The sequence below is a fragment of the Geotrypetes seraphini genome, chromosome 7 (assembly GCF_902459505.1).
Source record: "Geotrypetes seraphini chromosome 7, aGeoSer1.1, whole genome shotgun sequence".
NCBI lineage: Eukaryota > Metazoa > Chordata > Amphibia > Gymnophiona > Dermophiidae > Geotrypetes > Geotrypetes seraphini.
This window is the reverse complement of record NC_047090.1, coordinates 73,744,957-73,772,558: the sequence shown is the minus strand read 5'-3', so window position 1 is coordinate 73,772,558 and position 27,602 is coordinate 73,744,957. Positions and strand designations below refer to the sequence as shown.

The 27,602-nt window shown below is 42.8% G+C and overlaps 1 protein-coding gene across 5 annotated transcripts in view; it reads left to right on the top strand.

Annotated features, from left to right (window-relative positions):
- The window catches only part of CASC1 (cancer susceptibility 1), a 156,785-nt gene that overhangs the window by 13,483 nt on the left and 115,700 nt on the right, over positions 1 to 27,602 (top strand). For 4 of the 5 annotated variants that reach the window (XM_033950858.1, XM_033950854.1, XM_033950856.1 and 1 more), the window contains exons 3-7: positions 1,090 to 1,181; positions 4,372 to 4,476; positions 18,660 to 18,797; positions 23,154 to 23,300; positions 26,041 to 26,144. In XM_033950858.1, coding sequence (XP_033806749.1) covers positions 1,090 to 1,181; positions 4,372 to 4,476; positions 18,660 to 18,797; positions 23,154 to 23,300; positions 26,041 to 26,144 — 586 coding nt within the window. The remainder of the gene's footprint in view (positions 1 to 1,089; positions 1,182 to 4,371; positions 4,477 to 18,659; positions 18,798 to 23,153; positions 23,301 to 26,040; positions 26,145 to 27,602) is intronic. The other variant, XM_033950857.1, reaches the window with a different exon arrangement.

Sequence of the window (27,602 nt, the reverse complement as noted above, 5' to 3'; positions counted from 1 at the left end):
TCTTTCTGCAGCCATGACTCCAAATCGCATACTGTAGAAAGTATGTGACCTCTCTCACTCCCCCCAGGTAGTACAGGACAGTATCATTGTAGGAGACTTCCCATCCAGGTCATGATCCTACTTGGAAAGCTTTGGACTAAATGAAAGAAAATTACAAGGTAAGATCTAATTTCTCTTTATACTACTGATTCTATATACTTAATGCCGGGAAGTTGTCCTATATTTTGCCTACATCATCCAAGTTTGGTTTAGAATTACAAATTTTGGCCTGAGTTGTTGGATGAAAGAGTGCTGAGTGAGTAGATTTCTGTGTTAGTCAGCTTTCTAGCTCTTGGTGGTCCTAGCCATAACCTCTCTATAAACATTTAGGGATATTGACTTTAATGTAGCTCATTGATTGGGCTTCCAAAATCATTTATCTTTAAATATTTAAAAAATGCATAAATGGAAAATTCTTATTAAAGCTGGATAAAAAAACCATGACTTGCCATCTTCTTACTTTATTATTATATTACAATACCATTACAAACATTTCTATGGCATTATTTAAGAACTAGTTTTTTAGCCCGTTACATTAATGGATGCTAGAATAGATGTGTAGACTTAGGCTTTTTTCTCTCTCTCTCTCTCGTTCTTTCTTTATTTCTGTCTCTCTTTCTACCCTCTCTGTCTGTCTTTCTTTCTGTGTCTCCCCCCAGTGCAGCAGCACCCCTTCTCTGCTCCCCCTGTCCCACAGTAGCCTCTCTCCCTTCCTTTTACCTCCCACCTGTCCAGCAGCATCCTTTCCCGCATGCTCGTTATTAAGCTGGCTCCTTTTTCAGATATGGAAACTGCCGCAAGCAACGCAAACTGCCACTGGGGAAACCGGCGCACGCATCGTGAATTGTTACAGGCTCCTACTGCGCATGCGGGGACACGGCACCACGGTGATTGAAGTGCGCATGCACGCTAAGGGTTTATTATAGCAGATTATGTAAAAAATTAGTTATTATACATCTGAAATTATGCTATATTTCACAAGTTTTTAAATGTATTTTGTATGTCTTCCTATGCAGAATTATTTATGGTAGATATTATTTACTTCTTCAGAGGAAGCTCGTTTAAAAGAAGAACAAATAGAAGCTGAAAAACTTGAAAAGGCACGACTTGAAAGAGAGGAGCGAGAACGACTTGAGGCAAAAGTTAGTATAGTTTTTTTGTAAGTAGGCAAGAACTACAGAAACTTGCATAGAAGTTTTCTATGTGGATTTCTGCATACATTTTGAGTGAAATGGTGTGGTGGCCATGTTAGTCTGCTCTTCAAGGTAAGTAGAAATAAAATGATCTTATTGTTGATTTTTGATAAATTTGTAGAGTCTGTTGTATTTATGTAGGTATCCTTTGTTACCTGCTCAGGATTTAAGCAGGATAGAAAATTTTAAAATAAATAAAAAACATAAAGGAATAAAATAATACCTTTTTATATTGGACTAACTTAATGTAATTTATGAAAGCTAATCATAAACTATATTAAGTTAGTCCAATAAAAACGGTATTTTATTTTTCCTTTATGTTTTTGTTTTTTTTCTGCATATTTTCTGCATATTCTGCATTGTCTCTTTGTAGATCCTCTCTATCCCTCATTTAACCTATAGTAATTTTTATGATCTCTGGTATCTTGTCATTTTCATTTTTAGCTTTCCCTTTCTGTGTCCTTCGTTCAGTTTGATTGCTGATGTTATACATTTTCCATCACAGCTACATATTATTATAGCAAGCTTTAAGTGAGAAAATAAATCTTGTGGTTGTATGCCACTTTCCAATTTCCTTTGGTTATAGGGCTGTACTTTACTGCTTTCATACTGGATCTGCACACTTTTCCCTATGAGCCTCAATCACTTGGAGGAGGGAAACTCAGTGAACCCCTCAGCCACAAGGTGGACCAGCTCTTGTTCCAAGACGTAAATGGTGACAGCGGTATAGAAAGTCATAATAAATAATGCTGATGAGTTGAAATGGACACCCTATTTGAAGATTTTGAAGTATCTACAACTAAAGCAGAGACTATTTGATACTCTTGGTGAGGCGCTGGTTCCAATGAAGTTTCAAGTGCCACTGAAGAGGTCTCACGTGCATCCTTGCCAATGAGGCTACATGAAAAATGGCTGCTTTGTGACCTAGCAGTGTGAGAAAATTAAAAGCAGAGGCAAGTCTTAGTTTGCAAATCTTTGCACATAGTAAGACCAGTGCACACCGATGTTCTTTTGGAAGAAAAGCCTTGGCCTGTGTTCTGTCCAGGATGGTACCCTACCAGCAGCCTCGCAGAGGATAGGGGGGTTAAAAAGTAGGGCGAGGATAGAGGCAGAAAGTAGGAGGCGGGGTGCGACAGTCTGGTTACATGGCTAGTAGAGCCATCAGAAGGACAACACCAGCACATGTACCTGTATTACCCTTGGAAACCCCTTGGGTATGATAACAGCAACTATTATTTGAATAAATGCCTTAGCTGGCAGAGGCCACGAATATTCACAATTATTATTTCAGTAGTACCACTATATCTTTATAGACTACTTCAACACTGTCCAGATATTGCTGGGGCTGCATGTGGATAGAAGTATGGAGCAAATAGTTTTCCATAGAGCAGCAATATTCAGATTGCTGTCCAAATAACTACCTGGATAAAGTTAGCCCCCCCAAATTGCTGTCCTAACTTTATGACGTTAGCTGTTCAGATCCAAGTTTATTCAAAATCTTACTATCCTGTGCCATGGGTGAACCTTCTGGGCAGCTTACAATCTAAAATCAGGGAAAAGGGAGAGAGGTGAAAGGGTGAATAAAAATGACAGGCAGTGAGGGTAGAAGAGTGAACCACAATTTTTTTAAAAAAGAAAAGGAGGGTGGGGGGGACAGCAGGATTATACTCTGTATTTTAGCAGTGCTGCACCAAAAAATCAAAAAGGGAGTTCATGGTTTCAATTATGGCATGCATCTTTGAAAATAAATGTTTTGAAATCTGATTTAAACTTGTCTATGGAAGTGTGAAGTTTTAACTGCTGTGGAAGGGAGTTCCAAAGCCCAGGTCCCATTACTGACAAAATGGAATACCTGATATGCTCATGAACTGTTTCGCGATAGGATGGAATCGTAAGCAAGTTTTGGTTTGCAGATCTAAGTGATCTTGAAGGAGTATAAGGGCTAAGACAATGCATAAGATAAGGCAGTGATTGGCTGGCCCAGAACTTCCTCCCCAACATTAGAATTGACATCGGGTGGTGAGAATTGATAAGCTCCGAGCTGGGGAAGATAAGCAGGGAGAGCTAAGACCTCGGCGCTGGCCTGTTCCCCGATTGCGGTGGCTTGAGGGAGGGCAGTGAGAAGGGAAGGGAAGCAGATTGGGGACCCCTGTTTTAGGCGAGCCGCAGTCGCAGTTTGTACGCGATTGTCCTCTCCACAATTGGAAAACTTGTGAAGTGGAGAGGACAGATCGCGGGCCGCAAAATAGTCCCTGGGGGGCTGCGTGTTTGAGACCGCTGACTTAGAGGGAGGTTCCAGAGGAAAGGTCCTGTAGCAGGGATTAAGAGGTAGACACAGCATTTGGCTGAGGTAGGCCAAACTTTATTTGTACTGTGTGAGTCAAACAACCCTGAATAAAGATTTTTCTTTATATGTAATTTGTGTGTTAGCTTTCTGACCTCTGGTCTCTCCCAGAAAGCCAAGACAGCCTGCCACCCCAGGTTGTATGTTACATATGGATTAGCATGAAGGAGCACACTAAGGCTCCTTTGGCGCATGCCTACGCGGCGCTGGGCACTGCTAGTGCTTTGAAATAAGTAGAGGAGTACCGGTTATGTCACTTCCAGTGCATTGAGGGCAACCTAAAGTGGGATTAAATTGCCGCATTTGCGGTGGTTTTTGCAGGAGTAGAGTAGCAAAATACAAAGTACACTTACGAAATGAATCACTTTGAATATCTCTGCTATCCAGATAATTGTGGAATTTCCTGTTCTGCATGCATTCCCTGTTCTGCATCCACTGCTGCTCACTGTCTGAATATATTGGCTAGCAATTTGCTAAATATTTTTTCTTCATTTGATTACCATCCTTTTTCTTCTGGATGGCTCTTGCTTGTTTGGTTGTCTCTTTATTTCCATTGATTTGTTTATGCTTATTTTGAGATATAGTTGTCTTATTATTTTGTGATTTTAGTGAACATGCAATATTTCCTTTTGAAAACATTGAAAAATGTATATTTTCAAACATTGTTTATCTTCAAAAATCATTTATCAAAGTTGTTCTTACAGATCCTGAGTAGTTTTTTCTAATTGATGTTGTGCTGTTAGATATTATATGAATTAAAGTAAAATCAAATAATTTTAAATTTAATTGTAACAGGAACTAGAACAGAGAGAAGATAAATTGGCAGAACTTGGTTTACTGTTGAATGATAAATTTGCTGTTGCTGAGAAATGGAAAAGTGAACTGAGAGCACAAGCAAAGGTAAAGTTGCTTATAGAAAGTGCTCTTATAGATTATCAGCATTAAGAGGGTAATTTTACAGCTGTGTGTATGGGTAAAAAGTATGGGCCATATTCTATAAATGGCGCCATACAGCTGCCTTGTTTTAATTGGCTTTAATAAGTGTGGTAATTGACGGCATCGTTTAAAACAGATTAAAACCTTGTTAATAAAAGTAGGCACTGGGTCAATGTAAGCACCATTATCATGTACACAGCAGGACATCTAATGACACCTTAACACCCAAGTGGACATGGTTAGGGGCTGAGAGGGCCTTAGGAGCTGTTAAGTGCAATTCGCTAAAGATACACAGACACCTGCAATATAGACCAGTAAAACGCTGGCCTACGTTGCAGGCGTCTTAAGTTTTTTCTTAGGTGTCATTAGCCATGATTCTGTTAACAGCATTCAAGTGTGAGGGAAAAATGCTTGAGTACCTGATTGTAAAAACCGCTTAGATAACCTTGATAGGCGGTATATAAAATCCTAATAAAACTTGAACTTGAAACTTGATTGACATGCGGCTGGCGTCCATTTTGTATTTGCCACTGATATAAGTGCTGTTTATAGAATACAGCCCTATGTACATACGTTTATATATTGTAGCCACCACCAGGGTCTCTAGGCAGGGTTCTACAGTGCCCCTAGTGGCCACAGCAAACATCGATCTGGGCATGTGACTCAGAAAGGAGTCAACCCTACAGGGACTGAAATACTATTTAAAAAAACAAAACAAAAAAGCCCTAATCACAAAATTCCATGTGCAACAGTTCTCAAAATAATTTTAATAGTCAGAATGTGCCAAGCCAAAAACAAAATGAAATTTCCAAAAGAAAAAAACTTCAGGGGAAAAATCTATGTAGTGCTCAGGCTTTCCCTACACAGTTCAATCAAATCAAAAACTTTACTTTTCCACTCAGTTTCTTTTTCCAAGATTCTTTCCCCTAGCCTGCCCAATGCAGGTCACAGGTAAGTCCAGCTCCTTAGCTGTAGCAGTCCAAGTATTTAAACAGCCCAAACACGAAAGCCTCTAGCTATCACAACAATGCTGGGGCCAGGAGAATTGCCTCAGGCTTGCATTAGTAAAGCACAAATATCCGCTTTCAAAATTCCCTCTCAGATAGTGGCAAACTTCTCCCTCAAGACAATCTCAGCTTCCTACAAGCTTGGGGCTGAGAACAAAACACAGAAATCAAAACCCCACATTTCTGGCAGTAAATGAAAAGGCAAAAAAAGATATCCTCAGCAAAATAAACGAAAGCCAAAAAAAAAAAAAAAAGTTTCATTCAAATGTCCCAAATACAGAAAAATTCCAAAACTCACTGCCCTGCAATCAGTATTTGCAAATGGTTCCTTTGCAACTTGCTCCTCCTGCAGCTCCAACAGCACTCCCAGTCCTGGGGCTGCAAACAGTGGTGTGGACCCAGCTTTTTCCACTTCCAGGTCTAAGGCATTACCCTGGCTTGAGCCTCCGTCTTCCCCCTCACCTCTCTCACCACCTAGTACAAACTACTGGCTTTTCATGTGGGGAGCCACGCCCTGCCCTGGCTGAGCCTGCTCTCACCTGGGGCACTCTTGGGCTCCCCCCGGTGGACCATAGAGAAATAAAAGGGACCATGGCAGGCACGGAGCCTAACTGGTCATAATTTGCAGTCTTAGCATTTTTGTTTTCAAAATCCAGCATATATACCTCTGATTTTTAAATTATCCCAAGAAAACCATGTGCTGGGTTTACTAAAGCTTAGCATGTACTAACGGACATTAGCATGCACTGAGTGCTAACTTACCCACAAGAATAAAATGAGCTATATAGTACTAAACGCTAGATTCACTAACCTGCCGATCATGCCCGATCCGTGGCCGATTCGCAGCAGGCAGACTGATCCACAACGGGTCAGTATTTAAATGGGTGCGATCAGAGGAATGACCCCCTCTGACCACACGGATCGCTAGTGAGCGATCCTGAAGCATGCGAAGACCATCTTCTTTGCCTGTAGATGGTGCATGCTTACAAAAGCAGCAATTTTTTTTCTTTTAACTTCACTTTTGAGCCTGTGGTTTTAATCTGCTTTTAACCCATGGGTTAAAACCATGGGCTTGCACTGCAGGGAAGGGCAGGAGAGTCAGGGCAGAGAGCTGGAGATCGGGGCAGAGAAGCAGGGCAGAGAGCAGGGCGGCAGAAGGCAGGGCAGTCGGAAAGGACCTGAGCGACTGGTCCTCAGCAGTCACTTATTTTTGATCAGTCAGCCCAGTCGGTGTCCCTCATTTTTTTTAGTGAATCACTGCCTGCCTATATTTGAATGCTGTTCCCCCTCATTTGCATGCGTGGATCAGAGGATGATCTTGACAGAGGTTAGTAAATCGGTTCAGAGGAAAATCGGATTGCAAAGAGGTCGCTAAGTGGTCGGGACTTCATTGGTGGGCTTAGTGAATCTCGCCCTTAGAGTGCAGTTTGCTAATGTGCTTTCATAAACATGGCCCTATTTATATTGAAATGTACTATTTGGGATGCACAAATTTTCTATCTTAATTTACTTGTATACAGTATGCTTGAATTTTCAAAAGTGAAAACCCTGCCCTACCTTCACTCATGGAATATATCTATTGTTGTGAGTAAAAATATGTGCAAGTGCATGCTGTATGCATGCACATATACATGAATATCAAGAGAGTAATCTTATAAAGCTTTTTATCCCAGGACAAGCAGACAGCATAGTCTCACATGTGGATGACATCATCCACGGAGTCCCGATGCGGACAGCCTCGCAAGCAGACTTGCTTGTAGAACTTTAGAAAGTTTGTGACTGCCACACCGCGCATGCGCGAGTGCCTTCCTGCCCAACCTAGGGTGTGTCTCCTCAGTTCTCAGTTTTCCGCAGAGCCGAGAAGTCCTCTATTCCAGTGATTCCCAACCCTGTCCTAGAGGAACACCAGGCCAATCGGGTTTTCAGGCTAGCCCTAATGAATATGCATGAGAGAGATTTGCATATGATGGAAATGATAGGCATGCAAATTTGCTTCATGCATATTCATTAGGGCTAGCCTGAAAACCCAATTGGCCTGGTGTTCCTCCAGGACAGGGTTGGGAACCACTGCTCTATTCGACGCTGTATGCTAGACTTAAGTCTTTTTGTGCCTTCTCTCACCATGGCTTGTGTATTGTTTTTATTACAGGGTCACTGTGTTTTCTTTTTTGCATCTTTTTAAAAAAAAGATTTAAATTTAATTTTTTCTTTCATCTCGCGGCCTCAGCCTGCGGCTTCAACTAGGCCGCGGCTATTTTCCCTTCTATGTCCTGATGGGTCACAGGCTTTAAGAAGTGTAGCCGTTGCCAGAAAGCGATATAACTCACTGACCCACATAGGTGGTGTGTTCAGTGTTTAGGCCTGACAATCATCCGGAGTCATGTACTCGCTGTGCTACTCTTCAACCTTAAGCCATTAAACGTCATCAAGTTCAGGTAGAGAAGATTTTTGGCGGTATGGATACTCCAACCCCGGCTTCGACTTTGACCTCGATCCCAAATCCAGTCAAGTCTTCTACGGGGCACCCAAGGTCTACCTCATTCTCTGTCTTAATTAAACCTTCCTCATTTGGAAAGTCCTTGTCTTCGAGCAAATCCTCTCCTGAGCAGCAGTTCTCCTCACTGTCTCCCTCAGGTAAGGTAGTTAAGCAGCCTCCTTTGGACATGCCACCCTTAGAATGGGTAGTCATAAAGCTGCCCAAGCACTATATCTCCAAATCAAAGCATCATTCTTGTCATCTTCCTTGGAGACGATAGCCACTGCAAATGTACCAGATCCTCAAGTCTCAGTGCCCCATTTGCAGGCTATGATCTAAGCTATTATGCATCAGGAGTTTGGTAGCATGCTTGCCAAATACACTCCAGCCTCAACTCTGCTTCCTGTAGTTCAGCCTGAGCACTCAGCAGTATCACAAGGAGTCGAGTCTTTGCCAGTGCCTCGATTTGAAACTTCTCACTCTGTACAAGGAGCCAAGTCCTTAAGAGTGCCTCAATTTGAATCTACACACTCTTTGCAAGGAGTCGAGTCTTTGCGAGTGCCTCATCCAAAATCTACACACTCTATTCAAGGAGCTGAGTCCTTGCGAGTGTCTCGAGATGAACTTCCACACTCTATACAAGGAATCAAGTCCTTAAAAGTGCCTCGATCTGAATCTACACACTCTATGCAAGGAGTCAAGTCTTTGTGAGTATCTCGATCGAAATCTACACACTATTCAAGGAGCTGAGTCCTTGCGAGTGCCTCGAGATACCTCGACACAAGGAGACGAGTCCTTTTTGGTGTCTTGATGTCGATCTCCAACTTCCAGCTCTCCTTTCTCACATAAGGCCTTTCCCTTTTCGAGGCACAGGGCGAGGATGCCTTGACATCCATCAAAGCTGGATCTGTCTGACTCAAGACACAGTTCTCCACATCATCTGCCGACATCAAGGCACAGGTCCTTGTCTCGAGACAGGTCTCATTTATCCACACATCAAGACTCTTGAAGGCCTTCATCTCCTCAGTCGAGAAGACCATCTGCAGAGCCTTTCCACTCTCGCCGCTCGAGTCCTTCTCCTGTGAGGTACTCTACCCATTCTCTCAGTGAGTCATCTATACCTGCATATTCAGAACTCAGGTATCAATACTCACGAGAAGCTTCACCTTCCTTCTCTGCCATGCGAGGTGCCTTGAGGTCACCTTCTTCCTCACAAGGCCATCCTTCTCTAGAGCAAGTATCTTTCTCTACATTCCTTCGCCAGATGAGTAAAGAGCTCAACATCAGTTTGGAGTCTGACGCCAAGTACTCTATGGAGTATTTGGAAGAAATGGGTATTCCTCATTCTCCTAGGGAATATCTCAAATTACCCATTAACGTATTTCTTTCTCAAACATTCATACAAAATCTTGAAACACCATATTCCATTCCTGCTGTGCCTGCGAAATTGGAATCTCGCTACAAGATAGTCCACTGCAAGGGTTTTGATAAGTCTCAATTATCCTATCAGTCCCTTTTAGTGGAGTCTTCTTTGAAAAGAGCCAACCCTGCCAAGGTTTACGCTACTGTCCCCCCTGGAAGAGAGGGCAGGACTATGGGCAAGTTTGGCCATCGCTTGTATCAAAATTCCCTTATGGCAACCAGGATTTTGAATTGCATCTTTGCCTTTACTTCCTATCTCAAGTATCTGGTCAACATCTTGCCTGATTTTATCAAATATATTCCACAACATCATCTCCCAGAGTTTCAACAGCTGACTCACACTCTGGCTCAACTATGTATGCATCTTCTTCAATCCTCGTATGATGCATTTGAACTTTTCTCGAGGGTCACTGCTTTCTCGGTGGCTATGCACCACCTTGCTTGGCTTCGCACTGTAGACATGGACCCGAATCTTCAAGATAATCTGGCCAATATTCCTTGTCAGGGCAATGAGCTCTTTCATGACTATCGAGGCAGCTACCAAACACTTGTCTGAACATGAGAAATTGTTTGTTTCCGTCAGATGGAAGCCTAAGCCTTCTGCTGCTAAGACTTCTTCAGGGAAGGATACCCTCTTCATTTCACCCGGATTCCTTTAGATCTACCTCCAAGAGAGTATCCTCCAAATCCATTGCAGACCACTCTTCTTCTCCAGGAAGCCCAGGTTCTGTTCCATCTCTGTGCCCTCGAGGAGGTTCCTCTCGAACAGCAGAGCAAGGGGTTTTACTCCCGTTACTTCCTAGTGCCGAAGATGACGGGCGATCTGTGACTGATCATGGACCTCAGAGCACTCAACAAATTTCTTGGCAGAGAGAAATTTTGCATGTTGTGTCTGGCATCCCTTTATCCCCTTCTAGATCAGAATGATTGGTTATGTTCTCTAGATCAGTGTTTTTCAACCGCTGTTCCGCGGCACACTAGTGTGCCGCGAGATGTTGCCTGGTGTGCCGCAGGGCCGCCGGGCCCGGAGCTGACAGGGGGCCCGAGGCAGGGGCGCCAGTAGCTCGCCAAGGCAAAGTGAGTCGATCACCCAGGACTCACTTTGTCTTGGCGATCTAATCGATAAGTCTTCTTCTCCCCGACGTCAATTCTGCAGTCGGAGAGGAAGTTCGGGCCAGCCAATCGCTGCCTGGCTGGGCGGAACTTCCTCTCCGATTGCAGAACTGACGTCAGGGAGAGCATACGTCGGCGTCGGCTTTGGGGCCTGTTATCCATTGGTGGGTCCTGTTCCCCGATGGCAGCGGCAGTGGCAGTGGCTTGGGGAACGGCAGGGAGAAAGAAAGAAAGGGGGCAGGCAGGGAAACAGAAGGAAAGAAGAGAAACAGAAAAAAAGAAAGAAAGGTCAGGGAGAGAGGAAGAAAAAGTTGGGGGAGGGAATGAGGTGTGGAGGAGAGAAAGCATACAGGCTGATAGAAGGGAAGAAAGATTGGATGCACAGTCAGAAGAAGAAAGTGCAACCAGAAATCACCAGACAAGGTAGGAAAAATGATTTTATTTTAAATTTAGCAAAGTGGAGGCAGTATTACCACAGTTTTCAAAGGAATTTGCCCAAATAACTTAATAGTTAACTGGGTAAATTCCCAGAGATGAAAACTTCCCTTCACTTACTATGCACAGTTCTGAATTTATATCTGCTGTCTATATTTTACAATATGGTCCCCTTTTACTAAACCGCAATAGTGGTTTTTAGCGCAGGGAGCCTATGAGCGTCAAGAGCAGCGCTGGACATTCAGCGCAGCTCCCTGCACTAAAAACTGCTATTGTGGTTTAATAAAAAGGATGGAGGGTATATTTGTCTATTTTTGTATGCTATAAAAACCAAATACAGAGAGAGACTGAGAGCTGTTGACGAAGAGCTACGTGTGTGTCTTTCTTCGATTCCAGCCAGAATATCAGCTTTGTGTTCAGCCAAACAGGCCCAGGTTTCACACTGAATAAAGTATTTTATAATTTTTATTTCGTAATAAAGTAATTATAAAATACTTTCTTTGTGTTTATTTGATTCCTATTCAAGAGAATTACTTTATATATAGACAATATAGGCAGAGAGTTAAATTTTTTAACATTTTCTAATGGTGGTGTGCCTCGTGATTTTTTTCATGAAACAAGTGTGCCTTTGCCCAAAAAAGGTTGAAAAACACTGCTCTAGATGTCAAAGAGGCTTACATTCCCATTCCCATTTATCCAACCTCTTGCAAGTTCCTCAGAGTGTTCACCAAGTGCCTCGTTTTGGTAGCAGCAGCTCTGCGCAACCATGGGCTCCAGGCGTTTCTGTACCTAGATGACTGGCTTATCAAAGATTCAACATCTCAGGGGATTATTGTAGCGACCCAACGGATTACGTAGTTCTTCCAAAGTTTGGGCTTCTAAATCAACTTTCCCAAATCCCAGCTACAACCCTCTCAGATTTTGCAGTTCATCGGAGCTGTACTGGATACTGTGAAACTCGGAGCATTCCTTCTTCAACAGCATCAAGATGCTCTCATTCAACTCTGCCGGAAAGTGTCTTCCCGCCAGACACATGATGGTTCTCCTCGGTCACATGGCCTCTACAGTTCACGTGACTCCTTTTGCCAGACTTCACCTCAGAATTCCTCTGTGAACTCTGGCATCTCAGTGGACTCAGGCTTTCGACCCATTCTCTCAGCATATTACAGCGACTCCTTCGTTGAGACAGTCTCTCCACTGGTGGATGCTCTCTTCCAATCTCTCCAGAGGTTTACTGTTTCAAACACCCCCTCATCAGAAGGTCCTCACAATAGATTCCTCAACCTATGCTTGGGGGGATCATCTCGATGGTCTCCGTACACAAGGCCATTTGTCCAGCATGGATCATCACTGTCGCATCAATTTGTTGGAACTTAGAGCGATCTTCAATTCTCTCAAAGCTTCTTCAACATCTTCTTCTCATTTGGACAGACAATCAAGTCGCCATGTACTACGTCAACAAGCAGGGAGGTACAGGATCTCTCCCTCTTTGTCAGGAAGCTCAAAAGGTGTGGAACTAGGCAATAAATCAAAACACCTTTCTGAAAGCAGTCTACTTTCAAGGGGAGAAAAACTGTTTGGCAGACAAATCGAGTTGTCTTCTCCAACTTCATGAATGGACACTCAATTCTTCACCTCTACATCACATTTTTACTCAGTGGGGAACCCCTCAACTAGACCTCTTTGCATCTCCCCACAACCACAAACTGCCTCTGTTTTGCTCCAGGATCTACTCTCTTTTATTCTGGAATGGACGAATCAGTTCCTGTATGCGTTCCCTCCATTCCCTCTCATTCTCAAGACTCTTGTCAAACTCAAACAAGACCATGCCAGCATGATTCTGATAGCTCCTCGATGGCCCAGGCAACCTTGGTTCTCCGTTCTACTTCAACTCAGCAGCAGGGAGCCATTTCTTCCACCAGTGTTTCCCGTCTCTGCTTACACAGAGTCAGGGGTCTCTGCTTCATCCCAACCTGCAGTCTCTACACCTGACAGCTTGGTACCTCTCAACTTAACTGCCACTATACAGTTTTCTCAATCTGTACAGGACATTCTAGAAGCTTCTAGGAAGCCTACTAAATGGCAATGTTACAACCAGAAATTGACTAGATTTTCTGCTTGGTGCACCATTCATCACAAGGAGCCTCAATCTACCTCCTTGTCTTCAATTTTGGATTACCTGTTGCATTTGTCTCAATCTGGCCTCAAATCCATATCCATTCAAGTCCATCTCAATGCAATTGCTGCTTTTCATCAGCCTATCAAAGGGAAATCCCTCTCTGCTCATCCTGTGGTTTCCAGATTTATGAAAGGACTTTTCAATGTCAAGCCACCTCTCAAACTGCCTCCAGTTGTTTGGGATCTCAATGTTCTTGCTCAATTGATGAAACCTCCTTTTGAACCAATGGCTTTGGTTCATCTCAAATATCTCACTTGGAAAGTGGTTTTTCTCATTGCTCTCGTGTCTGCTCGCAGAGTCAGTGAGCTATAAGCTTTAGTAGCGGACCCACCTTTCACAGTATTCCATTATGACAAGGTGGTCCTCCGTACTCATCCTAAATTCTTACCTAAAGTGGTTTCAGAATTTAATCTCAATCAATCCATTGTACTTCCAGTGTTTTTTCCAAAGCCTCATTCTCATCCTGGAGAAACAGCTCTTCATACTCTGGACTGTAAGCGTGCTTTGTCTTTCTTCTTGCAAAGAACTAAGCCACACAGATCTGCTCCTCAACTTTTTGTCTCCTTCGATCTGAACAAATTGGGACATCTAATTTCCAAGTGCACCATCTCCAACTGGTTAGCTGCTTGCATTTCTTTCTGCTGTGCTCAGGCTGGACTGCATCTACAGAGTCGAGTCACAGCCCATAAAGTCAGATCCATGGCGGCATCAGTGCAAAGCTGCCACTTGGTTCATACTTTCACCTCTCATTATTGTTTGGATTCCTTTTCCAAACAGGATGGCAACACTCCCACCATCCCATTCTGGTTAGCTTGGAGGTCACCCACATTTTTTTTTTTTTCAGTTCAATAATTTTTATTAAGTATTTTAAAGGATACAAGAATCATTTAAAGTACATAGAAACAAAATAAAGCTTTCTGTATATAAAATATATAAATCTATGTTTAACTGTATAGGAGCAAAGGCTCCAATTATTAAAAATGTATGTAAGGGATATATAAGATAAAGATGAGAGAGAGCAGTAAAGGAAAAAGGAAAGAAAAATGAAAGAGAGAAGAGAGGAGAAGAAAAGGATAACAGGAGTGTCTAAGAAGATGAGCGTACATAGGAATCTAAGAATGACCATGGAGATTTGTTGTATTTCAAGTTCATGCAGGTTTGGAATGTAACTCTCTTCTCATATGCATAGGATTCAAATCTATGATACATACTCAGAGAGTTCCACCAAAAGGTATAATCTAGTAGCGAAGGTGATTTCCAATTTTTTAGAATGTGCATGAGAGCAGTCACCAACATGGTATCAATGAGTTTAGGTGGACAATTTGATTGTGTGAAACATGGGTGTTGAGAGCGAAGGATTACAATATCCATAGAGATTTCTTCTGAGCAGTTAGAAAGAAAGAAAGAAAGAAAGATGACGGCAGAAAAGGGCTACAGCCCATCAAGTCTGCCCACTCTTCTGACCCACCCCATCAAGTCTGAGTGCTAATGACCCAGATCCTTAGCTCGACCCCCATAGGGATCCCACGTGGATGTCCCATTTATTCTTAAAGTCTAGCACGCTGGTGGCCTTGACCACCTGCACCGGAAGTTTGTTCCAGTGATCTACAACCCTTTCTGTGAAGAAATACTTCCTGGTGTCACCATTAAATTTCCCTCCTCTGAGTTTGAGCGGGTGCCCCCTTGTGACCGAGGGTCCCCTGGGGAAGAATATATCGCTTTCCGCCTCGACACGACCTGTGATGTACTTAAATGTCTCAATCATGTCTCCCCTTTCTCTACGCTCCTCAAGAGTGTATAGCTGTAGTTTGCCCAGTCTTTCTTCGTATGAGATACTCTTGAGTCCGGAGACCATTCTAGTGGCCATTCGCTGGACAGATTCAGCTCGAAGCACATCTTTTTGGTAGTGTGGTCTCCAAAATTGCACACAGTATTCCAGGTGAGGTCTCACCATGGCTCTGTAAAGCGGCATTATGACTTCAGGTTTGCGGCTGATGAAGCCTCTATTGATACATCCCAACATCTGCCTTGCCTTGGATGAGGCCTGCTCCACCTGTTTGGCAGCCTTCATATCTGCACTGACGATTACTCCCAAGTCCCGTTCTTCTGAAGTCCTAGCTAGTGTTTCCCCATTTAAGGTGTAAGTTTTGCATGGATTTCCGCAGCCGAGATGCATGACCTTACATTTCTTAGCGTTGAAGCCCAGCTGCCATGTCGAGGACCAGTTTTCCAACGTGATCAAATCCTGCGTCATATTATCCTTGAGATTGCTTTCACTTACTATATTACACAGTTTGGCGTCGTCGGCGAACAATGTTACTTTACCCTGAAGCCCTTGGGTCAAGTCCCTTATGAATATGTTGAAAAGGGATGGTCCCAGGACCGAGCCCTGCGGCACTCCGCTAGTCACTTCCGATGTCTCAGAGAGGGTGCCGTTGACCACCACCCTCTGAAGTCTTCCACTCAGCCAATCGTTGACCCATGCAGTTAGTTTCTCACCTAACCCCATCGACTTCATCTTGTGCAATAGTCTGCGGTGTGGGACACTGTCAAAAGCTTTACTGAAATCCAAGTACACTATGTCCAGAGACTCTCCCGAGTCTAACTTTCCCGTCACCCAATCAAAGAAGCTGATTAGATTGGATTGGCATGACCTACCCCTAGTGAATCCATGTTGACAGGGATCCCTTAGGTTCCCCTCGTCCAAAATCGTGTCTAGTTTACCTTTAAGTAAAGTTTCCATGAGTTTACATACTACTGATGTGAGACTTACTGGTCTGTAATTTGCAGCCTCTGCTCTGCAACCTTTTTTGTGCAGAGGAATGACGTTGGCTGTTTTCCAGTCCAGGGGGACTCTCCCCGTACTTAGGGAGAGATTGAAGAGTACTGCTAACGGTTTTGCCAAAACATCGCTTAGCTCTCTGAGCACTCTTGGGTGCAAATTGTCCGGTCCCATGGCTTTGTTCACCTTAAGTCTTGACAGTTCACTGTAGACATCAGCAGGTGTGAACTCAAAATTCTGAAATGGATCTTCCATGCTTTGCTTCATTTCCAGCCTTGGCCCGTGCCCTGGTGCCTCGCAGGTAAAGACCGAGCAGAAGTAATCATTCAGCAGTTTGGCTTTATCGGAATCTGTTTCCACATAATTCCCGTCTGGCGTTCTAAGGCGTACTATCCCATTTGTGTTCTTCTTCCTGTCACTAATGTACCTGAAGAAGGATTTGTCCCCTTTCTTAATGTTCTTCGCTAGAGTTTCTTCCATTCGAAGTTTGGCCTCCCTGACTGCTGTTTTGACCGCTGCAGACTTTGTCTTGTATTCAATGTTTGCTTCCTTCTCCCCGGTGCGTTTGTATAAGAGAAATGCTCTTTTCTTCTCCTTGACGCGGTTCGAGACCTCATCAGTGAACCATTTGGGTCTCTTGTTTCTTTGTTGTTTATTTACCGATTTAATGTAGCGGATAGATGCCTCATGAAGGGTCGACTTCAAGGTTGACCACATAGCTTCCACATTATTAGTTACTTCTTGAACCTGTAGTGTCTGATGAACGAAATCTCCCATGCGTGCGAAGTCAGTGCCCCGGAAATTGAGTACCCTTGTTCTTGTTTGAGATCTAGGGAAGCCTTTCCTAAGGTTAAACCATACCATGTTATGGTCACTGGTGGCTAGCGTAATAGATTGTATGGTGTTCCAGACGTAGGTCCAAAAAGAACGGACTAGAGTACAATGAAATAACATATGATCAAGAGTTCCTTCCTCTTTCAAACAGTTCCAGCAAACAGAGTCTTGCTTTAAGTTAGCTTTCCACATGCGAAGTGGGGTCCATATTGCCTGCCACATAAGAAAGTACATTGATTGTGATACTCTAGAAGATAAAAGCGGGCGATTTGTTGATGACCAGAAAAGCTCCCAATCAATGTCAGAAAGCGGAGTGGAAAGTATAGCGTCCCAGTGCTTCATAGAGTGAGGTGAAAAAGTGAAGGAGTGATCTCTTAAAATACTGTAGAAGGATGATATCGCCTTGCCTTTTAATAGAGACAGAGAAGACCAGTTGTAAATAGTATTTTTGGAAGTCATATAGTCAAATCGTATATGCAAAGAAGGCAACACTCCAGTGAGAGAACGCCATTGTGAATAAGTAGAAGGAGGCAGCGAGTATGTAAAGCATAGTATATCGAATGGAATTAACGAGTTGAGGGTAAACAATTGATGGACAAACCATATACCTGCCCGCTGCCACCTTTTCCATGATAGAGATTTGTCGTGATTTTGAATTTTGGGATTGTTCCAAAGGGACATGAGTGGACTAACATTAACTGAGATTTCAGTCAATGTATCTATAAGATAAAGAGCATGTTGCGTTGCACCCAATAAAGAGTATCTCTTTAAGTGCCTTGGTATTGACACTCTTAGTAAGTGGTCACCCACATTTGAGAATATGCTGCCTGCTTGTCCTGGGATAAAGCACAGTTACTTATCGTAACAGGTGTTATCCAGGGACAGCAAGCAGCTATTCTCACAACCCACCCACCTCCCCTGGTTGGCTTCTTAGCTAGCTATCTGAACTGAGGAGACGCACCCCAGGATGGACAGGAAGGCACCCGCGAACTTTCTAAAATACTAGACTGTCCGCATCGGGGCTCCATGGATGACGTCACCCACATCCACATATGAGAATAACTGCTTGCAGTCCCTGGATTTCACCTGTTACGGTAAGTAACTGCTTTCTTCACATAAAGCTGCTTTTACATACAGAAAAGGGCTTTTCTAAAATTGTATAACTGCATATGTGAGTAAAAAAATGCACATATAGAAAGTGTGTACCTGGTGGCATAGTAAGGGAGAGGGGGGTGGAGACAAAGCACCTCGGGTGCTGTCTTAGCAAGCGCTAACCCAGCAGCAGTGATGAGGCTGGCAGAGATCCGTAAGCCCTGCCAGCTGAAGTCTTTGAAATCTCTTCTCTTCCATCCCCCTTGGCGATGGTAAGGGTCTCTTAACTACACTCCCCCCTCCCCCCCTTCTCAGTACCTCTTAAATCCTTCTATTATTTGCCGGTAGTGCGCAGGGACTCATACCTGTTGCTCAGATTAGCCCCAAGCTGTCCTTCTGACTTAACTTTATAGAATCAGGAAGACTTGAGCTGATGTGAGCAGGTGTCCTTGGTTGCTGTCGGCAAAGAATAGAAGGATTTTAGAGGTACTGGAGGAGGGGAATGGGGTGGGTGGGATGCCAGGTTCCTTCCTCCCTCCACCTTGGTCACTGTCTTTCCTTATTATGCCACTGTGTGCACTGTCTACCTACTTTTAAGTGATCCGGAAGGCATAATTGAGCAGAGTGAGGACACAGCTGCAATATACACACTTTCCATAAAATGTGTAAATGTACATGATTAAAGTACACACACATATTTTTATACCTTTTTAGGAACAATAATATGCTGCCCACTGTACTGGACTTTGAGCTTGAAAAAATGTACACTTGAAACTTTTGCATTTATTATACTTTCTTTTTTTCTAGTGGGACCGTTATATGAAATGTGATGGGAGTCCTGATCCAACTGTACTTCATGAAATAAATACTTTTATCAGTTTATGGAGAGAAGCTCAGAATGAAGACATTCAGTCTGTGCTGTGCAAAAGTAACTTGGTGGCAGATGTAAGTGTTAAGCAAACAGTGTTACTTAGAGTTGTGCGCAAAGGTATTACCTTTGGCCAAATTTTATTTTTCAATGGAAGATCAATTCAGTTCTGTTAGGAGAACTTTTTGTAACTTAAGTTAATTTGTTAGCTATGCCCTTTTTTTTCACCTGCTGATTTGAGAGCTTTGATCCTGTCCCATGTGGCTTACTGTAACTTTTCATAGATGACTTTCTAAGAAACCTCGGAAAAGATTAACATTGGTGGAAAATATGGTAGCAAGGATGGTTACTTTCAGTAGGAAATGGGATATGACAGTGGTCTCAAACTCGTGGCCCAGAGGTCATATGAGGCCCTCGGTATGTTTATCATAATCACAAAAGTAAAATAAAACAGTTTCTTGATCATGTGTCTTTTTAACTATAAATTACAATATTATTATTAAGACTTAGCCAAAAGGAAAGATTTATAAACTATAAAGAGTTTTACCTCATGCAAAACTGTCATTTCTTTAATAAGACATTAACTATTTTTTCTGAGGCCCTCCAAGTACCTACAAATCCAAAATGTGGCTCTGCAAAGGGTTTGAGTTTGAGACCACTGGGATATGACCACCCTGCTTCTGATTTTGTTAAAATTTGACCATGGATTTTAGGATTTTTTCATAATACAGCATTATGTTATTTATACTGAGTTTAAAATATATTCCTAACAGGTAGTTACTTTCAAGCCTTGATCTGTTTTTCTAAATTCTGACTATTCAGCAGATTAGATTTCCTACTACAAGACATTGAAGAGCTCTAGATAGGGTTCCTTAGATTTCAAATGTTCTTCCACTTGAGCTGAGATTGGAATCATAGATATAAAAAAATGATAGCAAATAAAGACCATATGAGACCTTCTCTAGGAAAAAGTGACCAAAATAGTGGTTCTTGTACAATCCCACTTTATTCTTGAACCAGTGGGTTATTTCCGTCTACCTGCCAGGACTTTGTAGGAAGCCTAAAACTTAAGAGACTTAAACTTCTCCCCCATCACTGTCCCTGTAAGCATCAGTGGTGTTTCATGATTTGGATTTCATAATCTCGAGAGTGGATTATATGGCTGACACCATGTTTGACTTCTTGAAAGTCTTTTCTAAGCTTTCTGCCTATTCCGTTTCGGCTCGCAGGATGCTCTGGATCTGGCATAGTCTGGCAATTCGCCTTCTAAAACGACTCTGAGCCAGTTGCCCTTTAAGGAACAGCTGCTATTAGGCCAGGGTCTGGATGACCTTATGACCAGTGTGCAAGATTGCAGGCCCAAGTCGCTACCTATGAATAGATCCCACCCTTCCAGAGGTTCGGGGCTCTGAGAGATACTTGATATACTTAATCATTCCAAAGAAAGGCTCCAATGATTGGAGACCGATTCTGGACCTCAAGGCGGTCAGTGTGGCACTGAAAGTGCCTCGCTTCCGCATGGAGATGGTGCGCTCAGTGATAGCATCAGTGGCGCCAGGGGAGTTCCTAGTCTCTCTGGATCTCACAGAGGTGTACCTTTACATTCTCATTTTTCTGGACCACCAGAAATATCCAAGGTTCCATACTTTTGGGCAACATTTCCAGTTTGCGGCAATGCCTTTTGAGTTGGTGACAGCACCCAGGACCTTTACCAAGGTGATAATAGTAGTGGTGACCCCATCTTCACCATTGGGTGCCCTGGTTCACCCTTATCTGGATGACTGGTTAACCAGAGCTTCCTTGGAGTCCGAGGGGCATCAGACTGTTCAGCAGGTGGTACAGTTGCTGCAGCATCTGGGCTGAGTGATCAATGTCAGGAAGAGTCACCTGGAGCCGACACAAGATTTGGAATACCTAGAAGTTCGATAGCAAAAGGACAGGTCAAAGTGTTCCTGCCTGTGTCCCATCAGGAGAAGCTGTGTCAGATTATCAGGGATCTTCTGGCCTCTCTGGTCCCAATGGTATGGCCGTATCTGCAGGTTCTGGGAACCATGGTGGCTACGATCGATGTGCTTCCTTGGACAAGAGCCCATGTGTGTCTGCTGCTGGATGCTCTGCTTTCATGTGGGAATCCCCAACAGAACCCATTACATGCACCCCAGTCCTGGATGACTGTGGCACGGAACAATCTTGCATGGTTGTTGCGACCCCTCTCGCTATCCAGGGGCCTTCCTGGAACACAGATTGGGTGATTCTATCTACAGATGCGAGTCTCAAAGGCTGGGGAGCAGTGTGTATGACCATCCCTGTTCATGGCCAGTGGGCTCCCTCAAAACACAACTGGGGTTTGTATGACCATCACTGTTTAAGGCCAGTGGGCTCCCTCAGAGTGCAAGTGGTCAATCAATCACCTGGAGCTTCAAGCGATTTGGCTGGCTCTTCTCCACTTCGAGGTTTGTCTCCGTCATTGAGCAATAGTATTCTTGGACAATGCCACGATGATGCTTATGTCAGTTGGCGAGGGGCACGAGGAGTCCCTCTCTGAGCGTGGAGGCTCATCTTCTCTTCTGGTGTGCAGATAGACACCTAGTGGATTTTCTTAGTCATCAGACTCTGGACCCTGGAGAGTGGTCTCTGTCTCAAAGAGCATTCGATTGCATAGTAGATCAGTGGGAACATCCCATGTTTGATCTCATGGTGACTGTGGCCAACAAGAAAGAAAATTGGTTCTTCAGTTGCCGTCATGAGGCTGACAGTGAAGGCTTGGATGCGCTGGTTCAGCCTTGACCATGGGTAGGTCTCCTATATGTCTTCTCTCCTTGGCCCATTGATAGGGCATCTGTTGAGACAGATAGTGACCTAAGGAGGTCCGATGATCCTGGTCACACCTGATTGGCCGAGGCGGCCGTAGTATGCTGACTTGGTTTGGCTCCAGCAGGATAGGGGACTCTAGCTATTTTGTCATTCTCACCTCCTCATGCAGGGTCAGATTGCACTGCAGGATGGGACTTCTTTGGTCTTACGGCATAGCTATTGAGCACACAGTCTTAATTAGCTGGAGCTAATTTTTGAAAAGGGCACTCAGGTTGCCGCCTCCGATATGCCAGTCCTTCCTGTCATGAAACTTTAATAGTCTTGAAGGGTCTTTGCAAAGCTCTGTACGAACTGCTTCAGGATATGTCACTTCTGGATCTCTTGGTGATGACAGTATTTTTGGTAACAATAGTCTCAGTGAGAAAAATCTCAGAGTTGTAGGTACTTTCATGCAGAGAGCCATATCTCACAATCACAAAGACTCAGCCTTAAACGTCAACCAAGAAGTTCGTTATCCATGCTATGGGTTCGACTAAGCAGGATAAAGTATTGTATAGACTGGATGTAAGGAGAGCATTGCTCCGCTATCTGGAAAGGACCAATGAATTTTGTCTCTCAGACCATATTTTTTGTCCTAATCATTCAGTCAAGTTGAGGCAGAGCAATTTTCCAGGCATCTATGGCCAGATGAATTTACATGGCAATTTTGTCGGCATACATTGACTTGGTGTATGGTGGCTCGAGAGGGGACTATCTTTGGGTCCTTGGTTTTGCTTTCCTCTTTGACTTTCCAGGTTCCCAGCAACTTCATGTAAGCAACTCTATTATGCTCATCCAGGGATTTCTGCTCCTTGGAGGAAGGAGGACTATTTTCTCAAAGGGTTTTCTCCAGGGATTTAATTCTCTATAAGGGAATTTTCTGTTCAGGGGATTCCTTCCAGCCTGCCATGCCTGCTGGTTCCTTACCAACCCTTTCTTTTCTGAGAGACTGGTTTAGAGGCTCACACCCCCTGTACTAAAAAAGGCTCACACCCTCTATACTAAAAAATGTATGAGTATATCTAGGCATAGGGAATAGAGAGATTTGACTCAGGGCACAAGGCAGGGAGAGAGAGATGGTAGACAGTGGGAAAGAAACAATAATGTTGGATATGGCAGTGGAAGGTAGAAAAAAATAATGTTATTTTCTATTTTGTGATTACAGTATATCAGATTTGAATTGTGTATCCTCCAGAGCTGGTGTTAGACAGCAAGCATGAGCTAGGACCTAATAGAGAGAGGAAAAGTCTTTTTTGTTTATTTTGTTAACGCCATAGCACCATCATGGGTTTGGAGAGAACAAAGGGAGGTGGGGGTGGGTGAAGAGGCTACAAAATAAACACACCAGGATGTTTGGGAAAAAAAAAGCATGATTGGGTGGGAAAATCAAATTGAAAAATCGATTCAATAGGCCACATTGAATCAAATATAAAATAAATAAATAAAATACCAGCACTTAGCTCTCTTCAAAAAACAGCATGTGTTGTGGAACACTTGTGGTTTTAAAATCTGTTTTTTTTTAAGAGTTCTCTTAAGATGTGAATTATAAATTAATACAGAAATTGAATATTGTCCATCAGTTAATACAGGAACTGGAATTCTTATTGTTGGATACCCCTTCTTATGAACTTCCTGAAAATAAGGTCATGCAATACAAAGAAACAATTCTAGAATTGCAGACTCTTCTCTGGAACAAACATAATGAGGGAACAGAGCATCTTCTTAAAGTAAGTCAATTATTTTTGTTGTTGTGTATAATTTTGTGAAGGGTAAGGTACAAGTACTATAGAATAAGATACAGGTACATAATAAGATAAACAGGACATTGCAAATGAGGAGGATAAAACCATTGCTCTTTTCCTCTACTGGTAAAAATACCCATTACACAGAGGGGATGGGACCAAAGGGCAAAGCCAACAGATAGGTGGGATTTTCATTTTGAAATTCTGCTTGGGCTTTATTGTGCTGACTGCACATATTGTTTCCCGGGTCTTATGTGCTTCTTGTTCTTCCCTATATGCTTTCTCCCGCTGCGTGTAGCGTCCTTGATGCTGTTACTATGTAATAATAATAATAATATAACAGTTTATATACCACAGGACCATTAAGTTTTATGTGGTTTACAATAATTTAAAGATGTTTCAGATTGAGTGGATTTAACAATGTTCTGCTGGTTAACATTGATTGAAAGATCCTACAAATTGAGCGGATTTAACAAAGTTAAATGCTAGTGATTAACAGCTCTAGGGATCAGTTATTGTGGAATGAAATTGTGTAGTCCCTCTCCTAATTATATACCTACTACCTCTGCTGCTGTTCTTGTCTGTCCTGTTGCCCTTTGTGGTGCTTGCCTGTGTAGGTGTCCTTCCCTGATGTATCTTCAGTGCAGGGACTTGCCCCTTCTTAAGGCCCTTTGCAAAGGCGCTATCGCTAAGGCGAGCGCCTTTGACGCTTGCCTTCGATGCGCGCCGAATGGCTGAGCACTGTTGGCCCCTTCCCTTTTAAGGGGGAGCTCCGGTGGATGAAGTTGGGGGGTGGACGGAGCTAACTCTCGCCACTGCCCCTTGCTCTCTCCTGCCTTCTGCTCCTTCTTCCCCTCTCCTCTCCTGTTCGCCTTCTTTCCTCTCTTTTTGTCTCCTCTCCTGCTCGCCTGCCCAAGACTCTAGCTGAGCACCATTGTCCCCTCCTTTTTTAAGGGAGAGCTCTGGTGGATGATGGGGGGTGGGCGAAGCTAACTCTCACCGCTGCCCCTTGCTCTCTCCTGCCTTCTGCTCTTTTCCCTCTACTCTCCTCTCCTGTTCACCTTCTTTCCTCTCCTTTTGTCTCCTCTCCTGCCTCCTGCTCACCTGCCCAAGCTCTTCAGCTGCTCTCTGTGAGGACTCTCCAATCACTCAATCCCCTAGTCTCTCGCACCACTACCAGGCCCTCTGCTGGTTGTGAACCCTGGGGTGCCCTCCTGGTCACCTCCAAATTCTACTGAACAGGCCAGTCTAACAGGTTTACCAAGGGTTAAGTCAGAGACCAGCATTTCTCCCTTCGAGAGTCACCTAAATCCCAAGGAGACCTGCAGCTGAGGAAAGGCATTTTGGGGCTTTCCTAAAGGGAAGGAGAGAGCTCAAGGAGCCCCACAAAAAGAAAATTGGTGTCTCAGACTTGTTTCTAGTTGCTGTAATTCTGCTCTGGAAGTGAGAATTATATAGACACAGAAATATCTTCCACTGCCCTGCTGATCCTCAGTGCTGGAAAGCTCTCATATACACACACTGCTGCACGAGGCAAGCAGAAGAAGAAATGAGCCCAGTTCTGCTCAATCCAACCCTTGGACTCCAAAAAAGAAAGGGAAGAAAAAAGAAGGAGACCTGGCAATAATTTTATTTTCTGTTTTGTGATTACCGTATTTCCCCACATAAAGGCTGCCCCTCTGCATAGACCGCAGAAAAGGGCGGCCTATGTTTAATAAACGGAAGATAAGCCGCCCCATGGTATTAGCCGCAGCTTATCTTCCAGTACCTCCCCTGCCTTTTAAAATCTTGCCCCCCCCAGTACCTTTTTTGGAGTCCCCTAGATGGTGGACGGCGAATCTCCAGCGGTACCGGGCAGCCGCGATCTCTTCGGCATCCGGCCTGCCCCCACTCTGCCTGCTGAATGGGACTCGCGAGAACTGAAGTCAGTCACTCAGTTTCCTTCAATCGCCTATTCCTTACAAAACAGTTTTTTTTCTATATTAAGTTTGAGAGCATGGAGGTTCATCCAATTCAATATCACTTCACAGCATCCCAGCATAAGTCTTAGCTAAAGAGTTTTCAGCAGAAATAATGATTTGCACACTATTTGCATAAGCAAAATAAGATAATTCCAAAACCTGAATCACCAAAGAGAGTGGAAAACCCTGAGGAAGATGCACTGGGGATCAGCAGGGCAGAGGAAGACCACAACCAGGGGTTCAAATACTCGAGTCTTTCACGTTCCTGTCAACTCAATAAGATAATCATCTAAGACATCTGGAAGACCATTTAAAAACTGTTCCCATTATTCCTAAATTATCCAATGATTTAAAAAAATATCATCAGATGTTATCAAATGCAGAAACACTATCCAATCACACCCTAAGCTAAGACCAAAAAACACATTAATATAATTCTGTTTAAAACCTGATTGTTTTAGGTCCAGAAGGTCAAAACACTCTAAACTGAGCAGCTTCCACAGCTTCTACATTCCTAACTAAAAATGGAATACATGCTATCAATCAATAATTTGAACAGGAATTTACATCCTGTTTTGGGTCTTTAGGAATAGGTGTTAAAGTAATAAGATTGAGCTTTGAAGGAAAGTTACCTTTATCAAGAACCAAATTCACAAAAGAAGCCAGTGGAATCATTCTAATGGAAGACAGTAGCAGTGTCTCATGTGTGAAGCACTTTATAAACACTGCATTTATTTCTAACTATGTATATATTTCTTTTGCAGCAAGCCAATGTTTTAGTAGATATTGACACTGGAAATATGCAGACGGTGATTAAGGATAAAAAAGTCACCCTTTATATTTGGGCTAACCTCAATAAGAATCCAAGGTACATTATTTTCTTAATTCAGATTCACTATACATAAACTGGAATGATAGCAGGAATACGTATTTTAGATGATGTAATTTCTAATGGTAAGTTGCTTGAATTTTCATAGTTGCAACATAAATTTGGTCTTAAGTCATAGAGTTTTAGATAGTTGCAACTGAAGCAAGCCATTCAGGAGGGGTTCCCTGAATGGAAAAATTTAAATAATCAATATAGTTTGGAATTCCTATGCTTTCAGGTAGACTTCTTGGGACACCAGGCCGCACAGTGGTATAAATTGTTAGCTGGATTTGTAAATAAGAAGCCTAAAACTGGTCTTAGGGATATTTGGAGCATTGCGATTAAGCATCAAATTTCTGCATCTCAATGGCCACAAATATGGACTTGGAGGTTGAGATGTACAATGTCAGCATCTATGAGACGAACTTGGTTTTTCCTATTACATAGCGCACTATGGACCCCTGTTAGATTACAAAAGTTAGACAGCTCTAAGTAAAATAAATGTTGGAATTGTCATCTTGAAGCAGGAACTTTAGATCATTTATTGTTCTATTGTCCATTTATTATGCTTTTTTGGAAATCAATTTGGGGCCAAATTAATTGTTTATTAGAAAACCCGGTGGCATTGACCTATGATACTATATTATTTGGTATGTCAATGAGAGCAAAAAGCCAAATATCATCTAAGAACAACAGACTTATTGATAATGACAGGAGTCTCCATACAACAAATTACGAGCAATTGGAAGAATTGGAGCCGGCTTAATTATAGCTTTTGGTGGAATTCATTGTGTCATATGTATAAAATGGAACGAACAGTAGCCATCCAGAAAGGGAATTTTAAGAAATTTCAAGAGACTTGGGAGCCATTAGCAAAATATTGTAGCGTCTAAGTACTATTTTCCCCCTATAAACAAGCACATCCGGGAGGGTGGAGGGTGGAAATCTGTTAGAATAATGAATTTAAATATAATGTACTGAGGTTTATTATAAAAATTGTATATGTTGGGCATTATGATTGTTTAGGAGGGAGGGGGGACTAATTCTGAAATGGATATTAATGATATATTAAGCATGATACTGTTGTATTTATTGTAACACTTACTGTAAGAATTGAGAAAAAAAATAAACTGGAAATGGAAAAATACTGTGGAATGTCAAGAAATGCAATATGTTTCTCCATAATAGTTGTTTTGTTAAATGTTTCACCTTCAGGTACATAAGAAACAGGTAAAAAATTTACACTGCACTCTTTAAAGACCAAGCTGAATTACTGAATTTTATTGTTCTGTTAAGTTTTTCCTTGGACTGATTGAAGGCTAGAATGCAACAGAACTAAGCTAAAAAAAGCACTCATTTAATCAGAGTATTATTTACATGATTTTTGAGTGCAAAGGTATTTAAGGGGTAAACTGAAATGGTTAAATACAATTTATTATGGTATTTTATGAAATGGCT